General features: G+C 32.7%; 2 protein-coding genes across 16 annotated transcripts in view; both read right to left on the bottom strand.

Moving 5' to 3' along the window:
* LOC144847947 (kinesin-like protein KIF21A) overlaps positions 1-3,529 on the bottom strand; it is a 38,664-nt gene extending 35,135 nt beyond the window's left edge. For all 9 annotated transcript variants that reach the window (XM_078704556.1, XM_078704561.1, XM_078704553.1 and 6 more), the window contains exons 1-2: positions 3,400-3,529; positions 2,736-2,841 (exon numbers count right to left, since the gene is read on the bottom strand). In XM_078704556.1, the coding sequence (XP_078560682.1) occupies positions 2,736-2,773 (38 nt within the window). In that variant the 5' untranslated portion in view covers positions 2,774-2,841; positions 3,400-3,529. The remainder of the gene's footprint in view (positions 1-2,735; positions 2,842-3,399) is intronic.
* LOC144847956 (SH3 domain-containing kinase-binding protein 1-like) overlaps positions 1-12,204 on the bottom strand; it is a 72,897-nt gene that overhangs the window by 38,026 nt on the left and 22,667 nt on the right. For 3 of the 7 annotated variants that reach the window (XM_078704577.1, XM_078704579.1, XM_078704578.1), the window contains 5 exons: positions 11,813-11,994; positions 11,075-11,186; positions 10,747-10,862; positions 8,180-8,353; positions 3,800-7,150 (listed from right to left, as the gene is read on the bottom strand). In XM_078704577.1, the coding sequence (XP_078560703.1) occupies positions 6,791-7,150; positions 8,180-8,353; positions 10,747-10,862; positions 11,075-11,186; positions 11,813-11,994 (944 nt within the window). In that variant the 3' untranslated portion in view covers positions 3,800-6,790. Of the gene's footprint in view, positions 1-3,798; positions 7,151-8,179; positions 8,354-10,746; positions 10,863-11,074; positions 11,187-11,812; positions 11,995-12,204 lie in introns of those variants that run through there. The other 4 variants (XR_013613813.1, XM_078704580.1, XM_078704581.1 and 1 more) reach the window with 4 other exon arrangements.

Below are 12,204 nucleotides of genomic sequence, written 5' to 3'. Positions count from 1 at the left end.
AAGAAGTATTAGTTCTTCCTTTGAACTCTAATCCAGCGGGTGTTATAAAGTGAATCTTTCCTCTGGACGTGCTATCAATTGCCAACGGAAACTGATTCAGGGTTAATAACAGTTTCTGAAGTTCAAACCTATTGTTGTGTTTTTATCAAATCATTGTATCAAACTAAAGAAGAGTCATCAACAACAAACAGCCTACATTTTTTTTTTTTACAATTTAATTAATTAATACTTGTCAAACTATGCATAAACTTTTCGATAATATGATGATTAAAAGCCACATACATTTTTTTTTAGGTTTCTTTTTTTTTTGTTACATGTACACGCAGAATTGACATTCAACATTAATTAATGTTGTTTTTATTTGTCGCCAATGGTTGTAATAAAAATTAATTTAAACATTGGCACAAAATATGTGTCGGCCTCGGATTGATTTGATATCGAGCATCGCAGGTGTAATAGACACTACGCAGGTGCTATAGACACTACGCAAGAGGAATAGACAATCAATTTAATTAATATGTTGATTTATACATGACAGTGGGCATATTTACAACACAGCTGGATTCTTAAGGCGAGATAACAAAGTTCACCGACGATAATTGACATAAGCTATCATAGGTGATCATAATATCCAGGATAATCCAGTTCAAAAGGATTTACTGAATTCTATCTCATGGGATTAATCAGTGTCAATAATTATAAAATCAATGATAGTTATAATAATAAGTTCTAATTTTAAAATCATTTAAAATGATTGAATTTTAAAAACTGAAGACGCTAACTAGCTGTACTATTTTGTACCAAGTTTGTTTTATGATAAGAAAAACGTTGAGGTATGAGACAGGATTTAATTTCATTTGTTATAATTTGAAAAGCGAAATGACGATACAATATATAAGGACCACTAAAGTAGGAGAAGGAAACGATCTTCGTAATTCCAACCTCTCTTCCATTCCTCTCTTTGAAAGAATCTTGATTTCGTAAAAAGAATCTAGTGGGTTTAAATTATGACGTAGCATTCAGGCAGACCTACGGCAAATTGATACTTCCTAAACGCTGACATAACAACTTCCCACAGGAATTAAACCTTATGTAATTTGCATCACTAATCCAGGTGGTTCGCATTTATGTAAAACGTCACAGTCTGTTTGTAAAAGGCAAACAACAGCCACAACTTGACAAGGAAGCCTGCAACACAATCAACTTTCATTCATAATTTATTGGATAGATTTATGCCACATTACCTTCCAATACCAAGCAAAATATTAAATTACTAATATTAAATATTCTTTCAAATATTCTAATAAAAAAATAATAATAATTTTAAAATAAATATGGTAAGTCTGTTGCTGTATGATTTGATTTTATTCAGTTTCAACATAAGATTATAAGACAAGATGAATACAAACAATTTACAAGCAAATACTGTACATTAAATAAGAAACCAAGGATAGCCCAAAGTATATACAGTACGTAACATTTTTTTTTTAATTAATTACTGAATCCGGCAAAATACTGATACAGTAAAATGACATTTTACCCAATTTGACAAAATGATTTAAAACAATAACATCCTTTTTTCCTAATAACCAATTGTTGAAAAATTGTGACTAAGATGACATGAATTAGGTCAGTAAGTACGTTTACAACCACGCCTCAACATGATACAGGAAAACGACAACTAGAATAAATTAACTAATGTTGTGACTATAATTAATTGTGCGGTAATGTTCCTAAAAGTGGGAGACACACGAAAAGGTTACATAACAATAATATTAATATCATGCTTTGTGAGTGATCTGATTTTAACTGTATTTTAAAAAGGATTTATTTATTAATTAAGACTGAGGATAAAAATAAACAACTTTGACAGTTTTACTTTTATACCAGCTTAAATAATGGGAATATAGGAACGGATATTACTTTATATGATTTGTGTTTTATGGTGTCTGATGCATAGCAATTAAAAATCAAGGATTTTTCGTGAGGAATAATCGTAATAAAAAAAGCGTGTCATGTTTTAGGAATTGTCAGTAAACAAAACAGTTGCCTATTCACAAATATCAGAGATGAACTACCTTATTACCCCTTACAACACAGCTCTGTCTACACTATCTAACTAGTTGGACAATAAACGTGTGACCAGGGATGAAGCATCTAATATTTTAACCACTTACAGCACATTCTTAGCTCCCATACCACCCTCAATAATAATAATACTCTCTCTAAAATAATAATCAGTTTCATCATGGTGATGCCCATTTATGGTATGATGACGCCCAATTATGGTAGTCGGTTTGCAGCAAGTGGTTGATGAAATGAGGCATAAACAAGAGGAGGTATAGAACAATAGAGAAACAGGTTCAGAATACAATAGAATAACCAATACTTAGCACAATATCATTGTATTAATACCATACTATTACACAGTTGCCAACCGCTTTGTGCCTCAAAGGCTTTACCAATTCTCGTTTATTGTGTTTTTGGTTTAAAAATGCAGGATTTTGATAAACTTCATTACAAGATCTTTTTTTTTTGTCGTCACTTTAAATATTTGACATAGCCTACAGCTAGTCCTACAGTAGACAAAACATCTTTTCTCCCTTTTGATGAGACGTTTAATTAATAAATGCCATTATCATGTCAAAGTTGATTTATAATCATTTAATCTGTAGACTATTTTGGTTGTCAAATATTTCCTGAAAAAAAGTATTTTCAAAATATGGGATATTTACCGGACAGCGACGGACACTGCGTTATCATCTTCTGCCATTTTGTCTGAATTCTCCTCGTCTGTTTGTCTGTCTGGCGTCTTAATCAAGCTCAATACTGAATATCCTCCTGTAAGATCAAAATATATTTTTAATTAATTTTTTTACAGTATTTCAATTGAAATAAAAAATAAGTTTACACATAGGCCTAGGCCTAAGACGTGGAGATTGAACTGGTACAGCTGCACAATTTATTAAAAGCACACATGTTGAGCTGTAAATGAAAGAGCCAGGCCAGGCCTACATACTGTACTTCCTATAGGCCTATATTGTTATCCACAGGTGGTTGGATATTTAAAACTGATTCCAGGTGTTTTGCTAGCCTACAAAGACTTTCAATGTGTACAAGTAAGTTTAGGCTACGTTCTGATAGTCAATTTAGAAAATAATAAGGTCATAATAAATGTTATTACTTAGGCCTATAGTATGTGATTGTAAATAAAAAATTGAAAAACACTGTTTACGACACAATCTTTAGGCCTATTGATAGGCTGCCGCTAGTGGCAGAGCTAGGCTAAGCCCATCTTAGTTTTTAATTAAACAGCAGTTTGTTTAAAAACAAAACACAATCACTGTGCTCCTACCAAATCTAATAAAACATTTAATAAATAATTGAAGTAAAACCTACTTCCTGCATTGAATCATACACTCTATTTGGAGAACAATAATCCCATTCTATTTAGTAAAAAGATGAAAAACTAGGCGGCCTGGTTTTCTCATTGCCTGTCATTTCGTACCAGCCACACTTTGAACGTCTCTTCCGCGAATGTACTGACTGTTGATCAAGGCTCTCACACGCGTAAAAAACCAACACAAACCATCCCGTCTCAAATAGATGGCGCTATTCACATTTCTTAAATCATCATAAGCGCATAAAATTATTTTGAGTACTTTCTCAAATTGGTTTTTAGGATACATTAGCTACAGTAACAATGTGAACTTTTAAAGATTACATTAGTACTAAGTAAAATTGCTGTTTCAGAGGCTAAAGAAAACTATGGTAAACATTATTTATCAATCAATTGCATTTATTGCAAATTCCAATATTTTGAATAGAAGAGTTGTGTACTTACTGTAGAAAATGTAATGGCAATTTTACTTAATAACAATTCATTTTAACATTCAATTTGCTTCTCTTTCACTTCATTCAACTTTACAAAGGCAAAACATAAGATAAATAAAACACTCCTAATAAATAATAAATGATATGAGAAACGCCATTATCATATTAAAAGTATACATAACGTAAGTAATATGCACTGCCGAGGCTCAACTGAGATACATACACATTCTGCACGCATATGTTTCTGAGCATGTGCAGAACTATCATAATGATGATACAAAAGATAATTATTGATGGTACAATGTGTCTATATAGTTAATATATAATACTGCACATTGTTGAATATACTGTACACATTTCGTAAATGAAGGATAAGCAACAAGTTTTTGTCATTGTGGTGCTACTTACCCCCTTCACACCGCCTAGTATAACACCTCAGTTCACACACGCACTGGACCTCACACCATACAAAACACCGGCGTTAACACCCAGCTGTTCACGAACACTGGACCCTACACCATACAAAACACCAATGTTAACACTCAACTGATCACACGGACTGGACCACTCACTATGCAAAACACCGGTGTTAACACCCAGCTATTCACAAACACTGGACCCAACACCATACAAAACGCTGGTGTAAACGTCAGAATTTTACTAGGCGATATGAAAATGGTAATACACTGCAATAACATTTCAATTGAATCACAGTTGGGAAGACATCATTATTTGAGCATAAGTTGCTTCAGTCAATCATTTATGCCTTTTATCATTACTTAATGTATGCAAATTTATGCATATTTTAATTTACATGATTGCATTTGGCAAAAAGAATATATTTTCTATAAGAGATATATATTTAATTTTAGGCACTAATGTTTTCTAGATTGGCGTTGATAAATATAAAATAAAAATGGAATGAGAATGGTTTGGCCCCTGACATGTAATATTGAAAGGTTAGGTAAGCTGAAAAATAAAGAAGTCTTAAGGCTAATTTACATAGATGGCCGGTAACGATAAGCAGTGTGCTTGTTCTACGTAGATTCTGTATCGATCCTGAGCTGGTTTCTGCTCAACCGCCTGTCCACTCCGCGTTTTGTGTAAATGGTCATACAAATTAACATAGATTCTATATTTTCGTTTCCCAATTACTGTTTACCGCATGTGTAAATAGGACTTCACCATCAAATTAAAAAAAATCACAAAACTATCTATAAATTCCCCAAGTACTGATACATGTTTTTTTTTTCTTATAAAGATTTGATATATAAAATTATTTATTACATTTGATTTTAATAATTCTATTTCATTTGTTCAACTGTAATATTAAATATACAATTCTATTGATAATAATTATTAGTGAGTGTTGTATACAAAAATTATGGTGTATATTTCCTAAAAAATATGAAGTATTGAGATTTATATTTTTAAATTTTTATTTATCTCTCTAATTAAGGACCTTTTATGTAAAGCTCTGTCAAACTTTATGTGAGAACAAAATGTGATGGGGCCCATATATGGACATCTTGATGTTATATCACTACCATATTTGGCCATTTCACTACCATATTTAGGCACATCACACATTTTTTATAGTGTGGACAGAGCTTAAGATACAATAAATCATTAAATATAGATGATTCTAAATAGGGGTCAGTGATATTTAATACAAATGAATTTGTGGTCAAAATTCAAATCAAAATATTTTGAAATAAAAAACAGGAAGGAAAGGGAAAAATTCTGTAAAAACTCCAAAACTGAGGGTTTTTTTTGGAAATTTGTTTAAAAAAAAAAAAAAAACCATGTACAGATATTTTAAAGAACACAATAACTATAGACAAATTAGACTGAAAAAAGTTAGTCTATACTTACTACTGTATTTTCCGATTGGCATATAATACACGTGTATAAATTGATTGTCTTTATAGATTAAATATACTCTGGTAACCAAGGTGACAGTTTATTGAAGAATATAAAGCTTTTGTCGTCATAGAAACTCAACCCCATAGTTACACAATAAAAAGCTGTTCTATAGTCATTTACAATATATACAAAAATATTTTATGAAATTATTCATGCTTTGGTTTTCTTGTCACCAAGAACCTGATTATTAAACTAATTATTAGTTTATTATTAGTCATTACAAAATGAGAATAATGAGTTAAGTTTGTGCCATACACAGTACTATACATACTAGTACTATATCATAACCCTGAAGGCCGCAATATAACAGGCAAAATATATCCTCTAGCAATTAGCAACAGTCCTAGATGGCCACAACATTTAACTAACAGGCCACAATATATTTTAGCCCTAGCAATCCACAATACGCCTTGGCCCTAACAGGTAATGACATAGCATGTCCCAGACAAGAGACACAATATATCGTAGCCGTAACAATACCTATACAGGTAATAAATGACATATCATATCCCTGATAGGAGAGACAATATATTGTAGCCCTAGCAATCCATAATATGCCTTGGCCCTTTACAGGTAATGACATAGCATATCTCTGATAGAAGAGACAATATATTGTAGACTCAACAATTGGCAATATTAGCTTTAACAGGCACTACATCTCTTTCATGTACCTAAAGATATTTAAAAACCTTAATAAGGTATTTAACAGCCCTAATATGGTATTCAACAATCCTAATAAGGTATTTAAAAACCCAAATATGTACATCTATAGACTAATAGATGAATTCATACATTTATCTACATATAAAAAAAATCCTAAATTTATTCTTAAATAATACAACAAAAATTTAAAATTAGATTTGTTTGCAACATAATTAAAACTTGATTTATACTGAGTATAAATGATTATATATTTATTTGTATTTAAAGCAATGGAAGGAAAATATTCTGGGATAATCAAAATAATTGGCCATAATATATTAATATTTACGAAATGAATGTAGAAATTGGTTTATTATTTTTATATACATCAGTTTTTGTCGTACACTAATTTCCTCATTCTGTCAATTTCAACTTGCATGTTCATACGTAGTTTCTTTTCTTCGTCGACTTCTTCCATCAACGATTTCATTTCTTTTTTAAAATCTGCTCGCATACTGGACATCAAATCTTTGAGCGCTTTCGTTTCTTTTTTCATTGTTTCTTTTAAAGACCTAATTTCATTTTTCAATTCCTGCTCGTTTGACGTATCCGACGTTGCTTCGTGATCTCGCGCCGAACTACGCACTTCTCGGTAAGGCGGTTCTTCGTGCTGCTTCTCTGGCTGAGATGGCGCGACGGTTGCGGTTTTGCTCTTAGGGGTCGGGGGCAGTGTTAAATCCTCAGTTAACTATAAAGATAAAGTACAAATATTATTATCTATGATTTTTGCATCTTTTAACAACATAATCTCCAAGTGAGCTAACCTATAAATTGATTAGTTTATGTTATTAATAATAATAAATAATCTGTGGAATGAAAACATTGAATATTAATAATGATTACAGAAATATGTATTTTGTTTATGCTTTTATGAAATGAGAATCACACGGTTAAAATGAAAAAAAAAGAACAATTTTCTACGACATGAAAATTATGTATTTCAGATTTATTCTTATGCTTGGTTCCCACTAGAGATGGAACACAAGGACGGAGCTCAACGTAAGTGAGTTGACGAATCACAAGCGATGGATTATTCGAACTGTTGCTTGTCATTGGTCAACACGATTGTGTTGCGTTTACGTCCTTGCATTGCGTCCTAGTGGGAACCAAGCTTTAATACATGACATGGCTGAAGAAAGTTTAAAAGTGGATGAGAATCAGTCTTTACTCTTTGCATTTAATTACTGCGCAACGTATGGTATCACAAACTAATCTAAAAAAATGTGCGCCAAACAAAGAATAAATTTGATGGTAAAGAGGAACAAACTTTTAATATAAACAAACATATACTACTAAACTATTAGATGATGTACATGTATTGATATACCCTTCTAATAATATCTGCTGTTAGCATTTAGATTACTTACAGAATTTAATTACCATATGGTTGAATGGTCAAGAATACTGTCTGAAACTGTGCACAAAGTGTTAGTGTATGTGTTTTTATAATGTTATGAGATGTAAACACACTGAATTTAAATATAGTTTTATTATAATATTATATTTAAACATGAACACACCAATATTTGTATGGTATGCTGTAGTTGCAGGACCTTACTGTCTGAAAATTAATATTATAATGCTTTAACATATAAACACTATAGTACTGTACACACTCTTTAATCATATTGGGTGATTTTGTTTCAAATAGTGCACACAGTGTTAATATGATATGATGTAAACACAATGAAATGACGTTATATGGACACACTGCTACCTCTGCTTTTTTCCTCCTGTCAGGCGGTACAGGCACTGGACGCTTGAATGGGTTTGTTGCTTTTGTGCGTATTTCTTCTTGCCATGGTGGCGCTGTACTACTCTCGTCATCATCTTTCACCACGCTTAGTCTTGCTATTGTGTTTGATCGTTTTGGCTGAAATTTAGTTTCGTTCTTCGGAAACCAAAAATAAATATTTGTACAAAACGAAACATATAAAGCTCTGTCTACACTATCAAACTAGATAAAACAAAGTGTGATGTGCCCAAACATGATAGTGATATGCCCAAATATGGTAGTGATATGACATCATCATGTCCATATATGGGAAAATCACATTTCTTTGTCACATAAAGTTTGATAGTGTAGACAGAGCTTTACAATTTGTTCATATGAGAAATTTATGTCACTTTATATCAGTGTGTGAAATGGACCTTGGTATTGTGTATAAAGATGGGTTATGGTTCCTGTATATTATAATGAAAACTCACTTATGGAACTGAAATAATCTTTGAATGATGTCGCTTTAAGAACTTTCTGACGTGAAAATGTAATATTACATAGCCTATGTAAATACATGAACGTGATTGGTTGAAACTGCATCACATGACTACCGCTGCGAGGATCGTAAATCGTATATATCCTCGAGAACGATGATATTGACTGAGTAATTTTCGCGTAATTATCGTGTCCCCTGTCATTAAACATATAAAATCCAGCAAATTCTCGAGTACGATGATATTGACTGTGTAATTTTCGTGTAACAACGCTCGCGTTTGCCGATAGATAAACAAAAGTCATCCACTGGGTCTTGAACTCGCGATGAAATTGTCACTCCATCCCAAGACAACGCTTCATGCCCTGCGCTACGGAACTTAAGAAATTAATCATCTAAACTATTTAAACTATGCATATATAGCACCCTCATTTGTTATTAGTCCTCCCTAGATGTGAGGAAAGACCGTTTGTGATTGGTTAATACTCACAGTAGTAACCAGTACGCACGCGACGCACTAAACATCCGGTGATTCGGCTCGATCGAAGAAGACGAATTATTATTTATTCGGCCTACCTGATAATAATAATTATTATTATTATTAATGTAGGCTTATTGATGGAAATTCTTCTGTTATTATTTAAACGACCTAGGCTCTAGTGAATATTTTATTGGCAAGGAATCATTAATTAGTAATTATCTGTATATTATTCTTTGCAAGGTAAGGTGTCTGGGCAGCTTGTTTACATACAATACAAAAAGGAGGCCTAGCCTAGCTACCCGACCCAGCAGATATTATACTTGTTGTTGGCTATGTAATATAACAGATATCGCCTTTTATATCGGTAAAATATAAGATTTGACATCCCCTCGGGAATGATTTTAAGTTCTCGGGAATTATATATTTCCCTCAGCTGGCGCTTTGGGAAATATATATTCCCTCGAACATAATATCATTCCCTCGAGGATGTCAAATCTTATATTTAACCTCTAAGCAGTCAATATCTGTATGTCCCTCACAAACGGGAGGAGACGTTTCGTTTTTACAATGTGTCACTTGACTATGCAGGTGTTGAATCAAATCCATTACGTGCATGGTCATATGATTCAGAGAATGTGCAGAAATTCTTTTGTACTCGATAGTTATGTAGCCGAGTATCGCGTAAATAAACACTTTATTTTGTCACAAACATAATTTCACTTATGAAAACATGATGTCAATGTAAAAGTGAGTTGAATGACACACATCAAGAAAAATATTTGTATTTTTAGATGAAAACCAATGATGTGTCAAGAAACAGTGCAAAGCTCTGTCTACTAGTTTGACAAAAAAGGTGTGATGTGCCCAAATATGGTAGTGATATATCCAAATATGGTAGCGATGTGACATCATCATGTCCATATATGTCACATAAAGTTTGATAGTGTAGACAGAGCTTTAGAAAGAATGACATGTTACGATGTAATTGATTGTAGATGATTTGTACCTCAGCTGTCATTTTCTCTGATGGTACAGGTACTGGCCGCTTGAATAGGTTTTTGGGTTTTGTGCGTATTTCTTGTTTCCACGGCGATGTTGTACAACTCTCGTCATCCTCATCTTTTACTGTACTTAACCTCGCTATTGTGTTAGCTCGTTTTGGCTAAAATCAATGTCCACACACAATCCAAAGAAGCGTTTTATTCAAAGTGAAGTAGTTTTGATTTTAGTTTCAATTACAAATTTTAAAGAGAAAATGACAATTGAGTATTTGAAACTCTTATGAAAACCAAAATTATTAGTTCTGAAACCATCATTTTGACTAAACAAAACCTAAATTATATAAATATTTATTCATCACAAACAGAATGATTTAAAGAATTTTATATCTGCGGCTGTTAGCAAGAGGAGCATATAAATACACAGAGAGTATTTTGACCAATCACAGACACTATGGACAATGAGCATGTGCAGAATGTTTGATACACCCAATAACTTCATATAGTCTACAGCTGTGTTGCACCATTAGCCTTCATTTGCTACTTAGGTAGAGTTTCTTTAAAAATGAGAAAAAATAAATTTTAAACTTACTCCTTCCAGGTTCTTGACCCCATATACCGATGGTGGTCGTTTGCTTGGCGTCTTTGGTCTTGACAAGTTTGGATGTATAAGTTTATTATTTGATTTGATATCATCAAATGGCAATTCTGAAAACAAAATTACAATATTTCTTAACATAATAAAGTTAGTTTTGTTTTGTTAATCATTGAGGTTAACTTCCCAAAAATATAAGACACTATACCAAAAGCCAACAGTTTTCATTTGATAGCAGAATATAAAGTTAAATCATGTTTGAGAGAGCGCCATGATTGAGCATAAGAGGACGCCATGTTTGAGAGAGCGTCATCTTTGAGAATACCTGAACTATGACTCAATCCAACTAATTTCTTCTCCGATTCTTTCGTAGGATGTGCCGGTACTGGTTTAGCCGCTGCTGGTTTGTTTTTTATTGGTGGCGGTTTCCTCGCAACCTGTTAATGGATAACTAAGTGATTATACATCCTACTAAACATAATAGGGTTTCACACTTTATTGATTATTTAGAAAATGCAATAATTTTCGCAACGGAATACATTTTGTTTATTTGTATAGTTGAATATATAGTAAATAAATGAAAGGCAAGGTAAATATGATGTCATCAACTGATGCTGTGAAAGTGAAGATGTTTTATTATTGTTTTATTTTATTTTATTCAACTTTATTTTAAGATTCAAGTCAAGGTGTTGGCTGGATGGTGTTGTATTTGAACTTCATTTCAAGATTCAGGTCAAGATGACAGTGTTGAGTGGATGGTAATTGGTAATGGTTACGTAGTGATTTCAAAAGAACTGAATGTGCAGCGCAATAATGATAATAATATTGATAGTGATTATGTCTTTTCAATGGTTTCTTTTAAAGGCAGAATGCAGCCTTTGTAAAGCTCTGTCTACACTATCAAACGAGTTTGATAAAAGAGTGTGATGTGCCCAAATATGGTAGTGACATCATCATATCCATATATGGGCACATCACAATTTTTTGTCACATAAAGTTTGACAGTGTAGATAGAGCTTAATGCAAGTATATAGTTCAGTGTTTTGCAGGGAAGGATACTTACAACCTTGAGCGGCCTTGCTGGACTAGCTCCTGGCTTTGATACTTCCTCAGGCTTCATTGGTGGCTTCAGCGGTGACATTGGCGGTACAGAAGAATCTAACGGTGATTTGACAGGTGGAAGAGGTTTGTGTATCGAAGATTTAACTTCTATACTTGGTGGTCGATTATGAGGTTTATTTGGAGCTGAGATGTAGCAACAGCAAGTAAAAGAAAGATGCAAGCAAAAGAAAGAAAAGAAATGCAGCTATAAAATGTTAATCAAATCAAACCAAAAATTTTCAGCACACATGCTTTCGTTTATATATGAAATATTAATTTATTACATTAGATATTTCGCGCAAGATAAAAGAATAAATTGCTCTGTCTACACTATCAAACTCCACACTGTCTCCA

The sequence above is a fragment of the Antedon bifida genome, chromosome 7 (assembly GCF_963402885.1).
Source record: "Antedon bifida chromosome 7, ecAntBifi1.1, whole genome shotgun sequence".
NCBI classification, from domain to species: Eukaryota; Metazoa; Echinodermata; class Crinoidea; order Comatulida; family Antedonidae; genus Antedon; species Antedon bifida.
The sequence above is the reverse complement of the archived record's forward strand: the minus strand, read 5'-3'. Positions and strand labels throughout refer to the sequence as shown.